We start from the raw sequence: 23,479 nt of genomic DNA, 5'->3' as shown, positions 1-23,479 counted from the left end.
ACGTTAGACTAAGTGCGATTGAAATAAGTGATTGAAATATGGATCGACTGGTTTTCCCTCCCATAGCTTGTGACACATAATTTTTTGAGTGACATATAAGAGAATCCTTCATAAATGAATGGAAACTTGGAGAGGGGAAAAGAAATTACGGCTAAATGAGTAATAATAACTTTCATTTAACCCGACCTCAAAGTCCTATGTGTGCAAAAATTTTAATCCAAGGAAAACAATATCAATACGCACAATAATTAACGAGAAAATAATGAAAAATAGAATTCTAGGCAAACGTTGCGGTAAGCTGAAAAGTTTACCTGCATTAGTCGATGCAGGGAGAGCAAATATAGGTAAATTACCAGACAGCTAGGCAAGCTACCTGAAAAATATCAAGCAAAAGGTAGCAGCTGAACAAGTTTCCTGCACAAAACGATACAGGCAATGTAGCTGGGCAAGTTACCTGCATGATATAGTGTTGCGAAGCTAAGGTATCGCCACCTCCCAGCCACGAGAGCCTCACGCTCAGCACTGCGAGTTGCGCGACGGCAGGTAAGGCGAAACTCATGCGGCGTTTTAGGGCGCTTGTGGCAGACAGAGCCTGCGACGGCGGTAGGCAAGATTTAGGCGACAACTGGTACGACGAAACTAAGGTGACGTTTTTGGGAGCTTGTGGCAGACAGAGCCTGCGACGGCGGTAGGCAAGATTTAGGCGACGACTGGTATGACGAAACTAAGGTGACGTTTTAGGGCGCTTGTGGCAGACAGAGCCTGCAACGGCGGTAAGCAAGATTTAAGCGACGACTGGTATGACGAAACTAAAGTGACGTTTTAAGGCGCTTGTGGCAGACAGAGCCTGCGACGGCGGTAGGCAAGATTTAGGCGACGACTGGTATGACGAAACTAAGGTGACGTTTTAGGAAGCTTGTGGCAGACAGAGCCTGCGACGGCAGTAGGCAAGATTTAGGCGGCGACTGGTATGACGAAACTAAGGTGACGTTTCAGGAAGCTTGCGGCAGACAGAGCCTGCGGCGGCGGTAGGCAAGGCTTAGGCGACGACAGGTTTGGTGAAACTAAGGTAACGTTTTAGGGCGCTATGGCAGTTAGGGCGCTATGGCAGGCGCTATTGCAGGCTGTAGGCAAGGTTTAGGGACGACTTGTTTGGTGAAACTAAGGTGACTTTTAGGGCGCTTGTTGCAGACAAAGCCTTCGACGGCGGTAGGCAAAGTTTAGCACTAACAAAATTCGGGGACCACCTAGGCTTCAGCCGAATAGTCACTACACTAGGCGCCAAGTTATTATGGGTCTGCTCGGCCGCCTGATCGAGATAGTTTCTAGTCAGAATTTCCTTTACGTATACGTATAGTCTCCTAAGAGAATGAGAAGGTTACCCGAGTCGAGTAATGCCGAGCTTGCAAGTTGTCCAGAGGCTGCACTACAAACCCAGAGCCGAAGCGGTATATTAGCGGCCGATTTACTGGCTTCCGTGTCGTGGATGTTGTCTATTGTAGAGTCGGGCTCGCATCTAAATTTTGTTGGGGAGGCAAAATAAGGACGCATCGTAAGGCGCTTGGGACAGACAGGGCATCCGACGGCATTAGGCTAGGTTTAGGTAACAACTGGTATGACGAAACTGCGGCGTTTCAGGCGCTAGCAGTAGATTAAGAAAGCGACGGCAGGAAGCAAGTAAGACGACATAGGACATTTGACGTACTAGGCTCAATTCGAAGTAATGCGACTGCGAGCAACGTTAGAAAGATAACGGTGGTATGCGATATTGGCTTTGGGCCACTGATATGGTACTGGGCGGTAATGCTGTAGCGGGCTAACTTGGCCGCGCTATTAGTTTTCTTCAGCCGCCGCACCTCTCTATCGGAGACTGAGGAGTGAAAGTATGCGTAGGTAGTTATCGCGGGAAGCAGCGGATTACTAGTTAGTAGCCTACTATTTCCCGACCTACCACTCTTTGTAATGTCTATTAATGTCTGTATTTAATGTCTATATATTGTCTGTACTCGTGAACCTTTACGCATTTAGCTAATAGTCTTATGTTGTGGCTGTGGATTCTCCATGAAATTTAAATATACCGTGTGGTCTCTGAAGATTTGCTGATCCATTTTGATTCATCCTCGTATGTTAAGGCCCGTTTGCAGAGACCCAGTAACTTTGTGTATGGAGCGTAGTTCGCCCGCTACAATGCATCTAAAACAAAATCTCTATGGGGCCTACTTTACTTTCAGTATTTTAGCTGCTCGCGCGTTAGGATGGAATACGCCATGTTGCTCAAATCAGGGCAAAACTGGCTTCAAAATTTCAGTTTTTGCGATTCCAGTGTTCACGCGTTCATGAAATTTACGCAGAAAAATTGCCAGAGAAAATTGAGATATTCTTATACATTATGAAAACAGTCTCTCAGTAAAGTATTTATTAGAATACAAAAAGCTGTTCCAAAACCTAATGATAAAAATCAGAATGAAAGTGGATGTATCTAAGCTCTCAATGATGCTGGTTACTCATAACTCACCGACGATGTTATATAGTTAGCCGACAGTGTACGGAAAGAATAGTTTCATGTGAACGTGCATAAAAATGTATAAATGTCTATAAACAAAGTTTTAGGTATTTAGTAATGATCTTGCGTCAGCATTATGAGATCGTCGGAATGAATGAGACAATCTGAAACTGATGAATTTGATCGCTGTGCTTTTAATATGTTTATAGATATTTGAAACCAAATCGAATTCACGTACGGTTTTCTGAGTGAAAATCTCCCTATAGTCTTAGAAACACATCGAACAACGATGTCTAAGGCAGTTAAGACATAAACATTAGTGCCAGTAAATGGTGTGAACCTTGTAGAATAGAGTTATATCTACAATGAATGAAATAGTGACAAAAAAACATTAAAAAACAGATTTCTTTGTGCTGCTAAGACCCTTATTTTGTTTTGAAAATTTAACTATGTTTATTCCCAAGACGCCTATCGTTTGTGGTAAGGAAGCATTTCAATATCGAGTATAAAACGGTTGAAACCCGAGATATACTACTGGTTTTTGCGATATAGCCTTCGCTTCGTTTGCTTAAATGAAGAAAAAACTAAATTTGTTAGAAAATATGATTTCATCACAAAGGGCGGGAAAGTCTCATTTCGTCCACAGTGCCCTCTCGTGCGGGCGTATCCTTTGCATGCATACATAGGTGAAAGGACACAGAAATATTTTTTTGGTTTTACGAGTATTTCGAGGTTATCGATGTATTTCGAGATAATCGACGTATTTCGAGATAATCAATGCATTTAGTGAAAATCGATGGATTTCGAGATAATCGATGTAGTTCGAAATAATCGATTTATTTCGAGGTAATCAATGTATTTCGAGATAATCGATGCATTTACAGATAATCGATGTATTTCGAGATAATCGATGTATTTCGAGATAATCAAAGTAGTTCGAGATAATCGATTGATTTCAAGGTAATCGATGTATTTCGAGCTCATCGATGCATTCTATAAATGAAACACATATCTTTGATTTATTATGGAAGATTTAAGACCAGGCGAATGACTGATAGGGGCTCGCGACAAGGATAGAAATGTTCTGAAAGGTTTAGGAATATAGAAAGCTCGAGTCCTTTTATACTGAGGGATTTTTCCTGGCTGTATAAAAAATACGAGGAAGAAAAAGATAAGGAAAAAGGATGGATCTGCAAAAAAAAAAAAATAAATAAACAAACAAACTATGATTTGAGTAGACATGAGAAGTGAAATAAAAATGTCGGAGGTTGCATTTGTTGTTGCGGAGTCGTATCAACATTGTATTAAATGCTTAATTGAGAGTGTCCATAAATGACCGTGTTTGTGAATGGGTATGTGTTCTTGACAGCTGAATGATTACTAATACGTGCTGATAATTATTTATTTGTGCGAATTCACTGATTGACGCCAGATCAACAATGTTATAATTTCAGATAAGATAGAACAGAACTAAAATGAATTAATTCATCTTTTCCAAGTAACACAGTAATTTATCCCTTCCGAAAATATTCTGGAAGTGAGAATATATGTAGACAACTTGAAAAAATACAATTTAATTATTATGCAAATGTAAAATTTTTACATGGTTTACATGTAAAATCATTTACTGTCCCGTATTACATTCATTAATGAATTATTCTACCGTTGCATCTATGAAATAATGGCAGACAAATCTAATCAGAGGTAGTTCAATTTATTAAAATAATGAAGAAATAATTTATAATCTTCCACCACACACAATTTATGAATGCGAAAATTGAATGACGGTTGAAAAAATTTATTCCTGTCATCAAATTTTCGTTTGTGGAAACAACTTAAAATTGAATTTCACTAATGACACCTGTAAACAAATATCTCGGTCATTGTGATGAAATTCTTAGAATAATTTTAAAAGTTTGTTATTTCCGATTTTTCCATTTCAATTTCTATTTGTTGTATTTATTTTTCTCATCTTATCAAAACAATGAAGCATCAAAATTATGCATCATTATCAAAATTATTAATTTTTTCCAAATTAATTATTAATAAATGATTAATTATTAAATTTATTAAGAGGTACGATTCACTATACAAATTTCGTATAATACAAATTAATCTTAACTTTTCTTAACGTAATAATTTTACTTTATTAATAATATTAATATGAAATAAAACTGTACATTTTAGTAAATACTGAAAATTACTCCTAACACTGACAGCGGCAACAGTCTTACAGGTTTTGTTAGAAGAAAAAACCTGTATAATAATGATTTTAATCAATTTAGATTACCCAGAGAAGCAAGACAGTAGTCCTTTCCGATATTTTAGTGAAAAATTTAACCGGTAATCAAGACTTCATCTCCACCGCGAATAGAAGTGAAATTACCGTCTAATTCAGGCACGAAAATTTATTGATTTAACGCCTCCTCAACATATTGTAATTATTTTCAATATTACGAAAAGAATACGTAATCCGCCCTCAAGGTAATCAGTGAGTGAAATATCAGGCATAATATTAATGATTGTAATTTAATATTCTTTGTTACAGCTTGAGATCGTTATTATAGACAATACATTGAAGGTACTATTTAATTGTATTTGATTACACTAAAGGCCTAAATTAATAATCCTTATCAAACCATGACTATGCCTTTAAAGGCAAGGCATTAAAAGTCCTAATTAATAGTCCTTATCAAACCATGACTATTTTGTTGTCAGAGAGAGGCCCAAACGTTTGTTGCAAGAAAGTGGCACAAACGTTTACTGCCAGAAAGAGGCACAAACATTTGTTGCCAGAAAGAGGCAGAAAGGTTTGTTGCCCTAAAGAGGCACAAACGTTTGTTGCCAAAAATAGGCACAAACGTTTATTGTCAGAAAGAGGCACAAACGTTTGTTGTCAGAAAAAGGCTGAATCACTGATTGCCAGGAAGACATGGTTTACTGTTTATTAATGTCTGTACGTTCGCCGGTAAAATATTCGGTAAAACGAATATAACTTCCAGCCTCCATGCCTATGTAAATGTGCACATCATATATTGTAAATTTGTATCTAAAAAGAGATGGAAGATAAGGTGGGAGATTTGAAGGGGAGTGAGATGAGGTACGATGCTGGTAATGCATGAAGAGTCAGTAACTTTTTATCAATATCTTCGAAGACATTAGCATCATATTCTAATAAATTTATGCGCCCTTTTAATGGCGCGTGATCGAGACAAATTTGTTAGTCAGAACTACTAGGTAGTCCATTTAAGCTCGGGGAAACATAGCAAAGCTTTGTTCTGCATACATGATGACTTAAAAAAGCTACGGGTGACCTAACAATACTTTAGTTTGGGTGTCTAAGGAAAGCACTGAGTTAAGTAAAGGAGCTATGGAAGTATGGAAGACCTAAAAGAGCTACTGGTGACCTATTGAAGCACTGGTTGACTTACCAAAACACTGTGATATTACAAAGTTTTGGGTGACCCTGCAAAGCTCTATAGGTGACCTAACGCAGAACTGGAGGCCTCAGCGAAGCTGTGGGGGACAAAAAAAAAAATTTCGCTGACATAACCTAGATCTGGGTGACCTAAAAAGCTCTTGCTGACTTAAAGAAGCTTCGGCTGACCTACTGAAGCTACGGGTAACATAAAGAAGCTTTGAAATACTCACCGAAGCTCTGGGTGATCCAAATGCCGAACATGTCGAGGTGAAGTAGTGAGCGGTAGCACGACTCGCCAGCTCGATGGTTCATAAACATGTGGTAGATGGTAGACCCGACCCACGGGCTCACGCACGACAGCAAATGGGTCCATGGAAGGATGGGTATCTTGATCTCGTCCCACGGTACCATTGACCGCCACATGAAGAAGATGTACAACATCGGTACTCCTGGAAGATAAACCATGGTTAATGAACATTCATTAGATATAACTATTTTATTCACTGCTTTTGAAATTCGCAAATTAGTATTTATTATGTTGTTACTTGATCGGTACTCCTGAAAGATAAACCTTGGTTAATGAACATTCATCAAATATAAACATTTTATTCAAGGCTTTTGAAGTTCTCTAATTGATATTTATCATATTGTTACGCATGTTAGATGTAGTTAACTTACGGTTAATTGGCTGCATGGTTAATAATTTTGATCTCGTCAGACACAGACATAGTTAGAAACGTGGCTGGATCATGTTGCGAAACTTTGCAGGAACAAAATTGAAAAATGTGGAAAATAAATGTTGAGAAACGTTGTTGGGTGAAGTTGAGGAACATCAACCAAGCCATAGCGAGAGGCAACGCTTAAGCAAAGTCTAGAAACTTGACTGGAGACATGTTGAAAAGCAGCAGGATTCATGTTACGAAACATGGCCAAATTATTGACGGTAGATAACTGGCCTATATACGGATAGGCATCCCATCATACGATAAGTGGTTTTATTATTGTGAAAATGTAAGTGCTACAACCTTGAAACTTGAGATGAAGTAATGTGTTCTATAAATGAATGAAAAAAAGGAAAAAATTCACCTAAAACCTTATAGAAATAAAACAAACTATCACATAAAATATCATATGAATTGATTACTAAGGTATGCTTTGCTTCATGCCGCGTCAGTAGTGAGTGTTTGTAGGTGTTTCGTTGACAACATGATCGATTCAGTCACCAATGACTATATGAACGAACGAGAGGCTCGTACGGCGGCATTAGGGTATCATTTGATGTATTTAAATGCCGCAACAAGTGTGGCGATATGAGATACTTTTTCTTGTGAAAGAATGAATTCTTGCCAAACGCTGCACCTGCCAAACACGCTTGCCTTCCCAACCTGCAAGCCTTTCAAGCACGCACAACTGCCGAACATACAACACATGTCGAATACTCAGGTCCTGCCAAACACGCACAACTGCCAAACATACAACACATGTCGAATACTCAGCTCCTGCCAAACACACACAGCCCCTGCCAAGCACCTGCCAAACACAAGCAGCACCTGCCAAGCTCCTGCCAAACACACGCAGCTCCTGCCACACACGCAGCACCTGCCAAACACACGCAGCACCTGCCAAGCCTGCCAACCATAAGCAGCCTCCACCGTCAGCCACAAATGTTATTCTTCGCCCGCGCGTCAAGGCGCCATGGCAACAAATCACGGAGAGAAAGAAATGGGTCACATTGTCCAAATAGTCGCAGATTTTACTCGTAGTAATAGTACGACATTGTTTCCTTGCCAGAATGAGTAAAGGTGACCCAAAAAATTTCAAAAAGTACCCTGATATTTAGATAAATATCACTCATTTCTCTGTTTCTCAATACACTTATATTAATATAGGTATTTTATCTATAGGGAAAGGTTTTTTAAGTATAAAAATTCATATAGGTATAACTGTGATATAATTGATTCACTCAGTGAAATAAGTGAGACTGTGTTCGAAATTTTTGTTCAGTTATGTGGGTCATCCTGACACAGTTTGGTCTAGCAAAAGGACGCATAAACGCTACGGCCGCTCTCTAATCGTGCTGTGTGTAAGAAACTGTAGAAACTGTGTCACTATTTAGACTATATGACACAGTCATTGTTCTGAGAGGAACAAAAGCTCTTTGTGAGCATATAAAATTTCCAAATTCTCAATTAATTTTACTAACATGAATTATTTCAGTCCTGAGCTGGCATCTAGGCGTAAAAACACACCTTATAGAGGCACCAAAGGCGAATGCTTTCTGCTACGCGCATAATGACATTAATATGCCTAATGGTCAACAAATAATAAAAAGCTATAAGGCAGTTTGTTCCTACCACGCATGAAAAATAATTAGAGTGTTAATTAACAATGTCAGAAATGAGAAAGTCAAGGTGACTAACTTTGGTCAAGGTGACTAAACACTTCAAAGACTTGATGTATTACTAAAAAAATGCAATTCAATTCTAACTCACCTTCTTCTTCTTGAATAAAGTAATCATGAATTTATTTGATAATCATTGAGGTGATTTTACTCAAAATCTTACTATTATTTACTCCAATAACTTAGTATTATAATGGTTAAATCAAAGTATGTTTTCTAAGTGTGTGTGTATGCTTACGAAGCAACCATCCGAATTATGTTCAAAAATCAAACAATATTAACCTATAGTTTACAGGCTGCCCAAAGTACGGGACTGCATATTTTGTGCCACACCAATTTACTGTAAAAGATACAAAACGCAATATGATAAATAAAATAATAATTTAATGATATTATTACTTTGAATAAAATTTTGTATTGTTAACTTTTCTCAAAAATTTTACGTAATGCCCTCAATAAATGAACTTTTTTAAATAAAAGAGCAGGTGAGGCATAAATGTGTAAGTAGACTGAGCTAACATGGTTAAAAGTTCCTTCACGTACAATATATACGATTTTGAAACTGAGTTATACTTCTTGCTCGAAATAAGATAGACTTGCATTGTCGAGAACGAGTGAACTAGTGTGATGAGGATAATGAGTGCGATACATGTTACAACCTTGTAACGTTAGCTACATGTTACAACCTTGTAACGTTAGCTACATGTTACAACCTTGTAACGTTAGCTACATGTTACAGCCTAACGTTAGCTGCATGTTACAACCTTATAGCGTTAGCTACATGTTACAACCTTATAACGTTAGCTACATGTTACAACCTTATAACGTTAGCTACATATTACAACTTTATAACGTTAGCTACATGTTACAACCTTATAACATTAGCTACATGTTACAACCTTGTAACGTTAGCTACATGTCGCAACATTTCAACGTTAGATGCATGTCATAACCTTAAAAAGTTAACTAAATAACACCATCTCGTAACGTTAGCTACATGTCACAGCCTTATAACGTTAGCAGCATGTCACAACCATGTAGTGTTATCTCTACATGCTCTACAAGCACGAGCAAGGTAACTCAATTCTATCGTAATCGAGTAAATGAACGAGCAAGAGAGCACATGCGTTCTAGTCTCAGATTACAAATGAACTGCTATTTACAGTGCATTATTTACGGGATATTTGTGAGAATTTCGGTATGGATTCATTGTTATATAAAGCTTAATTATGGCCGGCAGCCAAAGACAGTATTTGGCTTCATATCTTGTGTGTTTAAATGGCAATTGATCGCGTGCGGCTTGAAATAATGATAACCGTTCATGGATGAAATATTCTCGATAAAAGAATAAAGATAAAAACGATTCTCAGATACTGGCACGAAAATGAAACAAGTGTTGAAGTGTCAATTAGAGTTTGAAGAATTAGTTTGTGATCGAGAATATAAATAATATTGCTTTTTATTAGGGTTAAATATTTGATATTACTACCAAATGAAAGGCTAAAAATCTAAAAGCAACGATCTAGAAGTAGATGAACATGAAGAGCAAAAAAGAGAAAGGATTGAGGAAGAATAAGAAGTATAAAACTGGTCCATCAAGGAAATGGTTCTGTGATAATAAATTTTTGCGGCTAATTTTAAAACTGGCTATGGTTTTTTCTCCAGCACATCTAGCTTTTGAAATATTTGCATTATTTTCTGAAATATATTAAATAATTATAAATGTCTTCATGATATGAAAGTATAAGTGAGTGACGTCAGCATGACGTTGTCGAGACGCGTGACGCAACACGATGCGTCTGTAGATGTCGACGTCTGTAGCAATGCACGCACATGTCGGCCGTTTGCCAGACGCCCAAAATAACAACGGCGAGGAACATAAATGGCGCGCGTGGTGGCCACTAAAACTAGACGATGTTAACTAGAAACATTGGTTTATTAACCAGAAATTAATTGCATAATCATTGGTTTATCAACTAGAAACATCGTCTAAAACTAGACGATGTTAAACAGCGAGGAGCATAAATGGCGCGCGTGGAGGCCAATAAAACTAGATGATGTTAACTTTATGATGTCTTGGGTTGTAAATAACTTTGTTTGGATGTTATTTGAGCTTTAATTTATCCTCGATTGCGACGATAACAGCTATGGGCAGATACACTTTCATAGATTAAAAAGCGATAGCAAAAACGAACATTTTTGATTGTGTCAGACGAAATATTATCATTGTGCAGGAAAATAAGCGTTTTGATTGGCATATTTACACTTCGGACGTTCGGAGGATACGTTTTTCAGAAATTTACATTTCTTACAATTGCTATTAAATATCACAAACTTATCAGAAATCTCCTTCATATTCCTCTCTACGCTTTTGTTTTTTTAACATAGCTTACACGCATGTATAGTTTGCATGTCACCTCGTACGCCAACCGACCATCACAGTTTTCCCAGCAAAGGACACTTTTTCGATTAAGTCGATGCGGCACTTTTGAAAACGACATCTATTGCGCGTCGAACATTTTTGTCGTACCTGATCCTGATGTTTACGAGAAATGAATGGTTTACGAGAAATGAATAAATGTACTTCATTACTGCTGTTGTGAGCAGGTGGCTGCAAAATACTGTGTGTGAGATTTTAATGGAAGACTGGGAATGGAAAGCGAGTATAAATTATTGAAAAAAATAAATACGAGAATACGAAAGCCAGGAAGAAATAATTTTTATTTCATTATTTTTGTGTCATTCGCGATGCAATAACATCATATATATACTATTTTTCATATATCATTACATCATTAAAAAATATATAACTTGTCCCTGAGGGAGGACATTTGTCACCAGAAGTCAGTAATATACCGTATATACGAGTCACTTATGAGGAACATCAGGCACACAGGTGAAATATTACATGGTATATTCTGTTATGATCAGGGCCCATACTTTCAAAAAAGTTTAGAGATCGTAAGTTCATCAGCCAATCATTGACGGCCTTTCAAACCAAATCAACCAATCATAGACAAGAAAATAGAGCGTAAGTACTTACGTTCACTTAGCGAGTTTTGAAAGTATGGCCCCAGGATTGTTATAAAGTGAGGAGAAATAAACAATAAGTTGGCAAAAAATGTACTGTATTCACCGACTAGAAAATTATACTGTTATTTTTATTTATGCTAGTAGGAAGTTCAGTATAACAAGTCTAATCTGCATGGTAGGTTGAGAAAAAGTTAGAAGATAATGATTGACTTTGCATTTCTTGTGCAAAAATGTAGTTCAACTGGCACATTTGTCAGTTGTGTGCCTGATTTTGTTTTTTTTTGTTCTAATACTGGGAAGGCACAAAACTGGAACAGACAATGTTTTCGGGACCAGTACGTGGGATTGCGAACTCTTTGGATTTCAGAGAGTGGATTTCAGAGGCCTTCTCTGGATTCCAGAGAGTGGATTTCAGAGGCATTTTCTGGATTTCAGAGAGTGGATTTCAGAGGCCTTCTACATTTCTCCGGTGGTGCATTATCATTTCTTACTTATAGTGCACTAGCAACCGATGTTTTGATTTGTGTTTTTTTCTTTGAATGTTCAAACATTTAATGAAATTTGCTTTGAAATTCAATTTTCACTGACATTCGTTTTATTTTGGATTATGTCACAGCATGTCACATCTATCATTTTTTTTATATCTCATGACAGTCACTAGAGCAGCTCATGCAAAATTAAACTCAAACTCATGCAAAATTAAACTGGCATCTCGTTGTCGCGCCATTTTACGTAAATAATTTCGTAAATAGTTTGCTTGTAAACGAGCTCTACATATATCCGATCACCTATACTTCTTCTCCCGTTTTTCATCAGCTTTTTTGCCTTTAAATACACTTGGTAGTCTTGGGATTTTCGCAGCACCACCAGACAAAATTTCTTTGCTAGCAAGATGATCCACGAAAGGAAGACTGACGAACCGCAGGGCCTATACTTTCAAAAAAAAAAGTTAAGAGATCGTAAGTTCATCAGCCAATCATTGACGGCCTTTCAAGCAAAATCCAACAATCGTAGCCAAGAAAATAGAGCGTAATTACTTACGTTCACTTAGCGAGTTTTGAAAGTATGGCCCCAGTTGTCTAAGTAGAAGTTACAAGACTACAGTTTCATCGTTTCCAAATTCATCGCTTGGCTCATTTTAATATTGCATGGCTTTCATTTCTAATTCATTTCGTTCACTAGGAAAAATTCGATCCTCAACCTAAACATCTCAGTCCAAATTTCTATGACCATCACCGTCCATGGCGGATTCCTGAATTTTCATTGTAGCTTGAAAGTTTCACTTCATCTCCCTTCATTATCTTGAGCATGATTAAAAAATTTAGAAACAAATAAAGTGAAAATTGAATAAATTTTATACGTATATATATACACGAATTATACATTGACCCCAAACGGCCCATGGGAGTATTTCATGGAATAATAATTAAAATACAGGGTGACACAAAAAAAACAGAGCTCATAAAAAGTTGAATAATTTCCACAATACTCAAGTAATCCTGTTATTTGTTTCAGATTCATTAAGAAGACGGATTGATCTAAGAGTCTACCACGTGTGAGCTTCGAGATGCCTTGGACTACAGAGCAAAAGACATTTGCAGTTTAAAGAGTTTTTGTGGTATAGAATTGAGATTTTGCAGATGTTGGCTACATAGGTTGTACATAATTCCATAGAATTTTTGTTTCAAACTGAATAAAATTTCAGGAGTTATAAGACTTTTAGTGAGCTCTGTTTTTTTTGTGTCACCCTGTATTATACATGTTATTTTTAAAAAACACCAAATTCATTTGAAAATGAAGGCATAAATAATATTGTATACATGTTGTTTCTCATAAATATCATACGATACAATCATCTGATGGTTTTTCATTCTCAGTGGCACATGATAACCCGTATATAGTAAATTCCTAATAGAGTTGGAATTAGTAGGGAGGAGTAACTAAAGATATCAAACATGACCTTGATGCACAAGAACAGCATATAAAAATATAACTCAGTACTCACTGCAGTGAGTGACAGAGAGCGCATTTTCTCGTCGACGAAAAATTGAGGTCACGGACGGACGGACAGACGGACATGGCGAGCAAAATAGTGCATTTTTCCATAAATGAGAAAATGCGCTAAAAAATCACAGCACTGTAGCTCACCATTGCTTTCGTCCATGGTCGGTTGAAGATGACAAACCTGAGCAATATTGTCACAAGCCTACTTCCCAAAATTATGCGTCGCTAGTGAGCGCAAAATGATTTGCATTGATGGTTTCTGCCATGTACGACAACTTTAAAATGTTCTCTGTTCACGTCCTTCAGGTTGCTACAGACAAAAGATTACGGATAATTTAACTTAAAATTTCTATTCTCACAGAGTGACTATAAGAGAGTGACAAAAATTTCTATTCCCAGAGTTAAACTATCATTAAATTGCTGAGTTTTCTAATTGATTTTAGTTCACTTCAATAGACATAATCTTCTTGGAGCACGCTGACAATAACGAACGTGATACTAATCAAAATTGATGTAAAATAATCATAAGGAACTAACAAAATCATACTAGATTTAATTATAATTTTATCGAAAAATAGTGACGAAGAACAATCATTAAATCGTAGTGTTCCTTCACAATAATTATAATGTAAAGCAACGGCATACAACGGCATATCCAAATGACTAAATATTGCATTAGAAAAGTAGCAAACGCATGACTGAATGTTGCATTAGAAAAGCACCAAATGTATGACTAAATGCAGCATTAGAAAAGCAGCAAGTAAAGTAAGGTGTCGCTAGAGCGGATAGTTCCTGATAGTTGGCGCAGCAATTGAAATGTCCGTCACTGTTGCGTACGTGTGCTGTTCAGTCATCACACGCTACATTTGTACTTGTCTGTACATCTACACAGTCTGCGTACCAGACCTGATACAAGGTTTATCTTGATACGGGACTGAAACACTAAAAAAATTATGGTAAGCTATATCCTGCTTCCTGAAACTTCTGTTGGAAAACTTTGATTAAAATTCACATATAAATCTACCGGCACATTAATAAATATTTTAAACAATTTAAATCTAATAGTCAAGCTAGGAGAGAAATTCATGAAAAACATTCTGATGCGCAAATAATTCTGAATTACAAATAATGTATTAAAATAAAACCGACGCAACTCGATCACGAAGTGGAAAAAATTAATGAAATCTAATTCCTTTGACGGTGAACAAAGAATCGAAAAAGAAAGTTCAAATTAGATTTCATTTTAACACTTTTTAGATAAATATTGTCGAGGGCATTCAGGAAAAAATCCATATTATCCAGAATCAAGAATTAATCTCTACTGGAATTCTGATTGTAATAATGTTAGATAAAGAAGCGTTGCGTGCTGACGCTCAACGATTCATTAACAAGAGAAAATTGAACTTGGAGCGACATAATTTCAACATTTCTTCATTGATTTATCGATTTCTTAATCAAGCTATTAATTAATGCATTAGAAATGCTGAAGGGACATGTAACCTCGATCAGCGCTTTCATTTCCCGCTTGCGCTTCACACAAGCATTCTAATTTTAGCGCACATAACATAATAAAAAATACTCTTTCTAAACACGAAATATAAAATAAATTCAGGCATCGACCGCACCCAGTTAAATCCCACATAATAAATAACTCAGTATATAAACAAGCGTATGTAGTTGTAACTCAATAAAGGGATACGCTGTTTGCAAGGCGGATGTGTAACTGAGCTACGATGAAAAGCAAATAAATTTCCATTCATAAGATGCAAGGAAATCGTATTTCTGTTTGCTTTCGAGAATTTGTACACTTAAAATAATTCTGTTCTCTAGAATAACATACCTACAGCATTTGAGATCCCACATGTTTTTTTTCATTTGTTTCATTTAGATTAGCCCTGATTGAGAAATTTTATAAAGCTTCTCTGGATTTTCGATCTTCGGCGGACAATAATCTTTGCGAAGAAGCGAATTTATTGAAAATTATCTTGTAAGAAAACAATAGAACACTCAAACTTGACTTGAATATTAATTTTTATTGCACAAGTCGTGCGTTTTGTCGTACGTAACGTGCGTTCCATTTGTACGCACATCACGTACGTTGTGGTCAGACAAAGGATATCAAGATTTACTAGCGAGTGATGCAGCATAATCTCGAAACTTATGTATTGGGAATACGATAAATGATCCTTACATCAAACTGCACGATGCTACTATCATGGTTGAATTAATATATATTAATTCGACCATGACTACAATATTCAACTAGTCATGCTGAAAGGCAGGCACATGGACTTAGACAGCATTTAGCATTAACCTCGTATCCGAATAATGACAGATCTCAGAACGTAACACGCGTCGGAAAGAATACTTTGCCGGTTCGTGCTTCTAGTCAATATTTTTGTACTGTGACTATACTGTATGAATGATAATTACACAATAATGGATTTCAAGCAGCGCTTGACCTCAAGCGACTGCTATTTCAAGCGACCAGTTTTCATGAATTGGTAGAATTAATATTTCCGAATCGACTAAATGTGAGGTCATTTGTTTCTTATTTGAAGAATTTTATCTGAAGAATTCGCGAGCAATGATGAAGTGAAAATAAAATATAAATAGCTGCCGAACGAAACATTTATAGAATATGGGTGGGTTTTGTCATAAAAGAAATAAACAATCATAAAATATATAAATAAGTATATTATTAATATACAGTCATAGAAGAAATAAACAGTCATGAAATATATAAACAAGTATATTATTAATATAAAAATAAACAGTCATAAATAAAGAAATAAACAGTCATAAATATTTTGAGAAAATCGTGACATCGATAGTGAAATGTCGATGTACGGAGATTCGTGCTGGTCCTGTTTTGGCTTTCACTGAAAATGGCGGATTTCACGGCAAGTTAAACCTAGAACAAAATCAAGACTGAAGGCAGAAATTAAGCTCTAAAAAAGTCAGAAACTCACGAAACTAAAGACCTGGATTAAACCTTATAAATATGGCAAATCTTAGAAGTTATAATATAAATCAATGGCGTAAGCCGATTGGTTCAGGCGAATCCTTGAAAAATTGTGAAACGCGCAACAAAGTCACGTATGTCAGATACGCCGAGCGTGCGTGAGAGTTGATGAAATTAATCTAAAATGAAATAAATCTAAATTAAATTAATGATAGAACGATGAAATCAATCTAAACTACATCAATCATTCAAGGAAAAATTTTAGTGCGAGTTACGAATTTTACAGCGCTGCCTGACCAGAAAATAAAGAATACATTTAGTCCAGAAGCAAATAAATAATTTTCGAAATAAATTTTGGTGAATTTAGTAACGCGTTTGTATTTGTTTAGCTGCGATAATCATAATTTAAAGTGAACATTTCGGTTTTTGAAATGCACTAAAAAGTAAAATTAAATGTACCGGCTTAGGTTTACAGTGCAGATATAAACAATATTATAAGTGATGATGACATAAAAGTATTGAACAATCGTATATGTAAACAAACAAATATAAAAGTCCAAAATTATCGGACACTGTAATTAGCTCCTCTTGACTCATCAAGCTGATAAGTTCCCAAGTAAATTGTCGCGTGAATAAATACGTTGACTATTATAGGCAAAAAAATATATCAGGTTCAAAGGCCCACCGTCGCAATGAGTTTATCTCTAGCAATAGATAACGACTTGCAGATAAGCAGGAAGTGGAGATGACCAGATATCAGGACAAGCGAGGTCACTAATGCCACTGACAAAAACCGAGATAGCGAAAATCATCACAACCTATATAATGAATCATTCAGACAGTAGATAAAAAATATAACTCAGAACTCACTGCAGTGAGTGACAGAGAGCGCATTTTCTCGTCGGCGAAAACGTGAAGTCACGGACGGACGGACAGACGGACAGACAGACGGACGAACGGACGGACACGACGAGCACAATAGTGTATTATTTCCATAAATGAGAAAATGCGCTATAAAGAGGGTAACATTGCAATACACTATACGTCAGGAATAATTATTTCGCGAAAAATATTGGACAATTTTTTCAGAATAAAAATGCGATAGGACATGTTCGTTCTTCCATCTTATATTTCGGTGGAAGTTTCTATAAACTCTTGCATTTGGCTCAACAGTTTGAGATAGTAGTATTATTAAATAGTTCTTGTTCAAAATTGAACGCCGAATTACTGCTAAATATTCTAATATGAGTACTCAATAGGTCGGAATAAACTTATTCCTATTATTCTAATGGAGGCATTGAATCTACGCAGTAAAATTTTATGTTCATCAATTTATTCTAATTGATCAATTATTCTTAATCAATTATTCTAATTGATGAACACAATAGAACGTAAAATCATTGCTCATTATTTTAATCATGGTACTCAATGGAACGTTGAATTATTACACTACATCTAAATCTTTACTAATTAATTCATCACAAAATATTTTACTCGTGCGATAATAATACGTAAAAAATTTATTTTGACAGTCCGATTTGACAACACTTCCGTAAAAAAGATTACCTTATCATTTTATTCGACAAATTTTAATTTTGAGCAACATTATGAGTGCGCTCAACTTATGCATTGAAAAAATATGGAACGTGATAAAAACTTAATAATATTCAGAGAACGAAGTATATTCCACAGCAACATTTTTCCAATATCCACGTGAAGGAGATATGAGGGTTCATGCTGCGATCATACCGCAGTGTTTGAACAGCTGATGATATCGATATCGTCTCGCAAACAACGTCAAGATCTCTGGGCTTGACGCCAGTGTTCTCCTAACAGAAGTTCTGTCACTTGATCTCTTGATTGAGGTCTCTGTTCCATCAGAGATCCGAGATCCGTGTTTTGTGGATCGCAAATAGATCGATTATCCACACATTTTCGGTCGCAAAATATTTGGAGATTTGTTAGAAGAAATCTTATGCTTTTCATGCGTTGTAGTAATGAACCCACCCACACAGATCTACATCCAAGCTTGATGATTTTTAAAATATTTTTTTTATCCTTCTTTCATAAAGATCTAAGCAAGAAGGCTGATGTGTTTAGCATTAATTATGATATATTAATCTATTTACCAAGCAATCCTTTCATCGTCCAAATGACATTGAATTATACCAGTATGTTATAATATTTCATGAATATTTGTTTTTTGGTTTATAGGAAGTTGAAGCATCTAGAATCGCAACAAATGTTAATTTCAAAAAGGCTCTAAATATCCGCAATTAAGAAATAATGTGACTATTTAGAAATATTTGGATCATAAATAATATTGTATGATCCAAAAAGCAACTTGAAAATCATTTTTTTAAAATATGAATTTAAAAATTACATTTTAAAGACAACATTTCTAAAGAGGCCAGTTTTCCCGATGTTACACATGTGCAATGAATTTATAATTTTATTTTCACTTACAAAACATTTAAGAATATTAAATTAAAAATTTTTAATTTTTAAAGTAAAATAAAATTACATTTTTTTAAAATTATATTCTGTTAATTGATTCATGCATTGTCTCCGACTTCACGGTAGTTTGCTAAATTTCAGATCAATAGGAGAGGTATAAGTATGTTAAATATTAATTATAAGATTTGTAGCAGACAAACAATATACAACAAGTGAAGTTAAAGAGAAGCGTTGTAAATATATTTAAACGCATATTGTTGCAGAGTCACTACCGGTTGATGACCTTTGACCCAGCAGTCTTTTTACGGTGCAGACAAGGGGGCAGGCTAGACCGAGTGCCGCTGCAGCGCACACACAGAAGAATAATTGGGTATTTTTCAAGGTAGCAATGCAGTTTTTACCATTGTTTAGGTCATCCTGGCTCAAAAATGGCGTATCAGTGCTACTCATAGTAAGGGTGTTGTTATTTGGACAAGATGAGACATAGCTTATTCTGAGTGCCGGTTCTTCCCTCCAGCCCACCAGGCCTCCTCCCCTCGCCGGTTACCCTCGCCATTCAGAGGCCGAGGGCAGCCACCGCCGCCGCAGTATTGATTTTTGCTGCTAACGCGGCGCTCTCCCACCCTCGGTTTACCCTCTTTACCCTCTTTTTAACATCTTTTTGCCCTATTTTACCCTCTTTCAACCCTCATTTTACCCTCTTTATACCTTCTCTTATTATGTTTCCTTGTACTGTATTTTCACTTCATTACTCCCTACATATCGTTTTCCTTTTGAACTATTCCACAATTCCTAAATTCAATATATTTTTTTTAATTTCATCAATCAATATTATAGATTATTTATTTATTAATCAATTCATTTTTCATCAATTAATTACTTTTTTCATCAAAAAATTAATTTTTTCCTTAATCAATTAATTTTTCATCAAACAATATTTTTTATAGTGTACGTGGATTTGGACTAAATATTCGATCACCTCGATTACTTTTCCGCCACCTCCGCGTTACATTCAGCTAAGCTAAAGGCTTGCTTATTCCCTTTGTTCTTGTTTTCTGTCGCTGTTACTCTCTGCGCGTCTTCCCACTCTGCTCTCTTTTTGTTGCTCTTTAATATCTATTGCTCTTTTTCTCGGCCTTTTTTGGCGCATTTCTCATTTATGGATAAATGCCCTATTGCGCTCGTCATGTCCGTCCGTCTATCTGTCTGTCTGTCCGTCTGTCCGTGACCTCACGTTTTCCTCGACGAGAAAATGCGCTCTGTCACTCACTGCAGTGAGTACTGAGTTATATTTTTTTGGTGTTCTCTCTGTATGTTATTGCTCTTTGATTTTCCCTCAATTTTTTTAATATATAGCTACTTTATCTGGCCAATCAATGTTTATCTTCGCATTGTTCTTTTTCTCTGTTTATTTCAATATTTTCTTTCCTATCTTTTACTATCTCCCAGATTGTTATCTTTTTTCTTGTTTTTCTCCGTGTTATTTTTCACTATTCTTTGTTCTTTCATCTTTTGTCTTCAATGAAAACAACGATGCAAACAATAACCAATTTTGTCTTCAATGCAGACAGAGATAAAGACAAAGACCAACATTGTCTGCACAGAAGACAATAATAGAAGCAATGACAAAAATTGTCTTCAAAGTAGGCATTTTTTCCAAACTTTTGCCAGTGAAGACACAGACCATGTCAACCACATTTACTTGAGTGAACAATGAAATAAGGAAATAATGTCATTATGTTGACGGTCTCATTATGTAGGCTCATGCAGCACTCACCATGCGTGATTATGTTGACGGTCTCATTATGTAGGTAGAATAGGCTCATGATGCACTCCCAGGCGCTAAGCAACGGTCTGTAGCCCGTGTCTATGTAGGGATTAAACTGTAGGTGCTTGGGCAGCTCATGACGTCGCATGAGACGTCTAAACGAACATTTAGACGTCGTCCCGTTAGCGTTTTGTGACGTACACCAGTTTGTGGACGTTACTGAATTGGCCGATGCGTTACCGACGTACTGAGAGGCACAATCTGGCCCGTCGTACGTTACGGGTTCGTTATATGTAACGGGCTCGTTGTATGTAACGGGTTCATCACTATGTACACTATCGCACGTCGCCGACGTTTCAGGAACGTTACGCTGACGTACGGAATTTGTATCTGCCACTGACGTCATCTTTTGAATTTTTATAGACACGTTATTAAATATTGCTTTAAATGTTTTTTATGGCATTTCTAAGCGGTATATTAGATCACATTTTATCTCATATCTGAAACGTTTGGAAATAGAAAACACGGAGCGAAAATGTAAAACATGAATGATTTTTTTAGTTCGTATGATCGATTTAGAGTTTAAAATTAATTTTTTTAGTTTAGAAAATTTGAACCATGAAAGATTTTTATAGATAAGGATCAAAATTTTGTCAGTGCACAAAGTAATTTAGACCTACAATCTTGGGGAATTTGTGAACAGATTAAAAATAAAAATTTAAGCAATCAATCAGGTTTAAAATCAATTCGATTCTTATATTAAATCCATAAATTATCTCACAATAAAACCTTCATCTTGGGAACGCCGGAGCTGCACCAAAAATGAAAGGAAACTCCATTGTAATGAATGATATTTTGTGCACCGATATTTAAAAACTATTTTGTACAGCAATTTTGTTAAAAATAATAAAAATACAATATTACTACCCTTGCTTGAAAGACACTGAAGCTTAAATATGTAATATTGATAGCTGAAGTAAAATATTTACATAACAGTCAAAAGTTTTAAATTATTGAATTTTTTAAAAATTAAATTGCAGTGAAATGTATATACATAATTAATTATATTGTAAATGAACTCATGTCATTAGAAAACATCGCATCGCGTGGTCACGTTTTCCAGGGCGAAAATCACGGCTTTGTTATTGATCACAAAGTGTGCTATAATATCTTACAGAAACTAAACATTCAACACCGAGTAATCTGTTTATTTTCCGGGGAATATTATCAATAAATGGTAGTTGTATAAAATAATAGTATAAATTAATTTTGTGATATTCATACAAGCGGTCGTTACATGAAACGATTCCGGCTTCGCAAGAAAGTCCACATCACGAGGACGATTTTCCGACACGTCCGACCTGCGCGCGGCCGCTGACTCGACTGATCGTTACAGCCACAGCCTGTGCCTTCAGCCACAGCCAGGGACTTCAGCCACACATACCGAGCAAGTGTCAGCCACAGACAGGGACTTCAGCCACAGACTAGGGACTTCAGCCACACATACAGAGCAAGCCATATGGCTGAGACAGCCACATGGCCACAGTCATATGCCAGTCGGGAACCCATCTGAGCCATCTCATATACTCGTATATGACAAATTGCCTATTAAAATTACTGATCAGGTAACAATCAGATGCATAAAGTTTCTGAAGTAATTTTAATATCATTTAGCAAACACATGAAGTTACGAACCAAATAATCGGGTTAAAATGATTTTATGCCACACGCCACAGCCTAATGACGTCACCGTTGCATGCCACTTGGCCATATGCCGCAGAAACCAAAAGGCGTAGATTTTCTCGGTTTTAATCTTAATGAGTAATAAAGGAAATGATAATCCCATATTTAATATTTAGGCTGTAATTATTTTAAAAAATATAATGAAAATCAATGCCTTGCAAGGCCATCCTTCGTTTGCGTAGGTGATTTTATAATCCATTTGTTCACTGATTTAAAAAAAAGTAAATCAGTATTTTTAGCAAATAATCGTTTTTTAATATAATAAAAAACATAAATAATTTATATTTTTTAACCCAAGCTTTTTTATATTTTAGCGCACGTTATAAAAGATAATTTTTAGGAATTTTTGATACATGCGAAATACAATGTAAAATATTCTACTTGAAGATGCAGTCTCTTGTTCTTTATATTTAAACTTAAAGACATTTTGTATATTCAACTTTAACTTTAATACTTAGCAAAAACATAAAAGGGTGCTAAAATTTTTACGAATTTTGTAGCAAATTATTTGTATTAGAATTTATTGCTCTTGAAACAGAAGTTTTACTTATATTCATGAATAACATGACGCACTTAATGGACATTTTTAAATAAAAACTATTTTGAAAATTTTATTGTGAAATCTCACTTTAATTGAAATCAAACCTCATTTGATCTCGAAAATAATAATATGCGTTTAAAAATTACTTTCTAAAGACAACACTTCTGAATAATCCAGTTTCTTGGATGTTACACATGTACAATGAATTTCTAATTTTATTTTAAAATATTAAAAAAATCATTTTTCTTAATTTTTTAGGACATCAAAATTTTGTAAATTTTTAAAATTATTTATTCTGTCAACTGATTCATGCATTGCCTCTGACTTTATACAATTGTGCAAAAATTCAGATTGATTGGACAGGTGAAATTGTGTCATATATGAATTATAAGATTTGTAGCAGATGAAATTATTTGTAAATTTTTGTAATATTAAAAAAATCGAATTTTAAAATTATTTATTCTGTCAACTGATTCATGCATTGTCTCCGACTTTACGCAAGTGTGCAAAATTTCAGATCGATTGGACAGGTAGAAGTGTGTTAAATATCGATTACAAGATTTGTAGAAGACAGACAGACAGACAAACAAGAATTGAAGTTAAAGAGGAGTGTTGTAAAAATGAATGGAAATCTCATTTTGTG

The 23,479-nt window shown here is 35.7% G+C and overlaps 1 protein-coding gene across 1 annotated transcript in view; it reads right to left on the bottom strand.

The window, feature by feature from the left end:
- Window positions 1-21,052, bottom strand: part of LOC108674801 (progestin and adipoQ receptor family member 4) — a 31,572-nt gene extending 10,520 nt beyond the window's left edge. The window contains exons 1-3 of the mRNA XM_018162771.2: window positions 20,562-21,052; window positions 6,155-6,373; window positions 455-639 (exon numbers count right to left, since the gene is read on the bottom strand). Coding sequence (XP_018018260.1) covers window positions 455-639; window positions 6,155-6,373; window positions 20,562-20,958 — 801 coding nt within the window. The 5' untranslated portion in view covers window positions 20,959-21,052. The remainder of the gene's footprint in view (window positions 1-454; window positions 640-6,154; window positions 6,374-20,561) is intronic.
- Between the last annotated feature and the right edge of the window lie 2,427 nt (window positions 21,053-23,479).

Source organism: Hyalella azteca, unplaced genomic scaffold, assembly GCF_000764305.2.
Source record: "Hyalella azteca isolate HAZT.00-mixed unplaced genomic scaffold, Hazt_2.0.2 contig15661, whole genome shotgun sequence".
NCBI lineage: Eukaryota > Metazoa > Arthropoda > Malacostraca > Amphipoda > Hyalellidae > Hyalella > Hyalella azteca.
The sequence above is the reverse complement of the archived record's forward strand: the minus strand, read 5'-3'. Positions and strand labels throughout refer to the sequence as shown.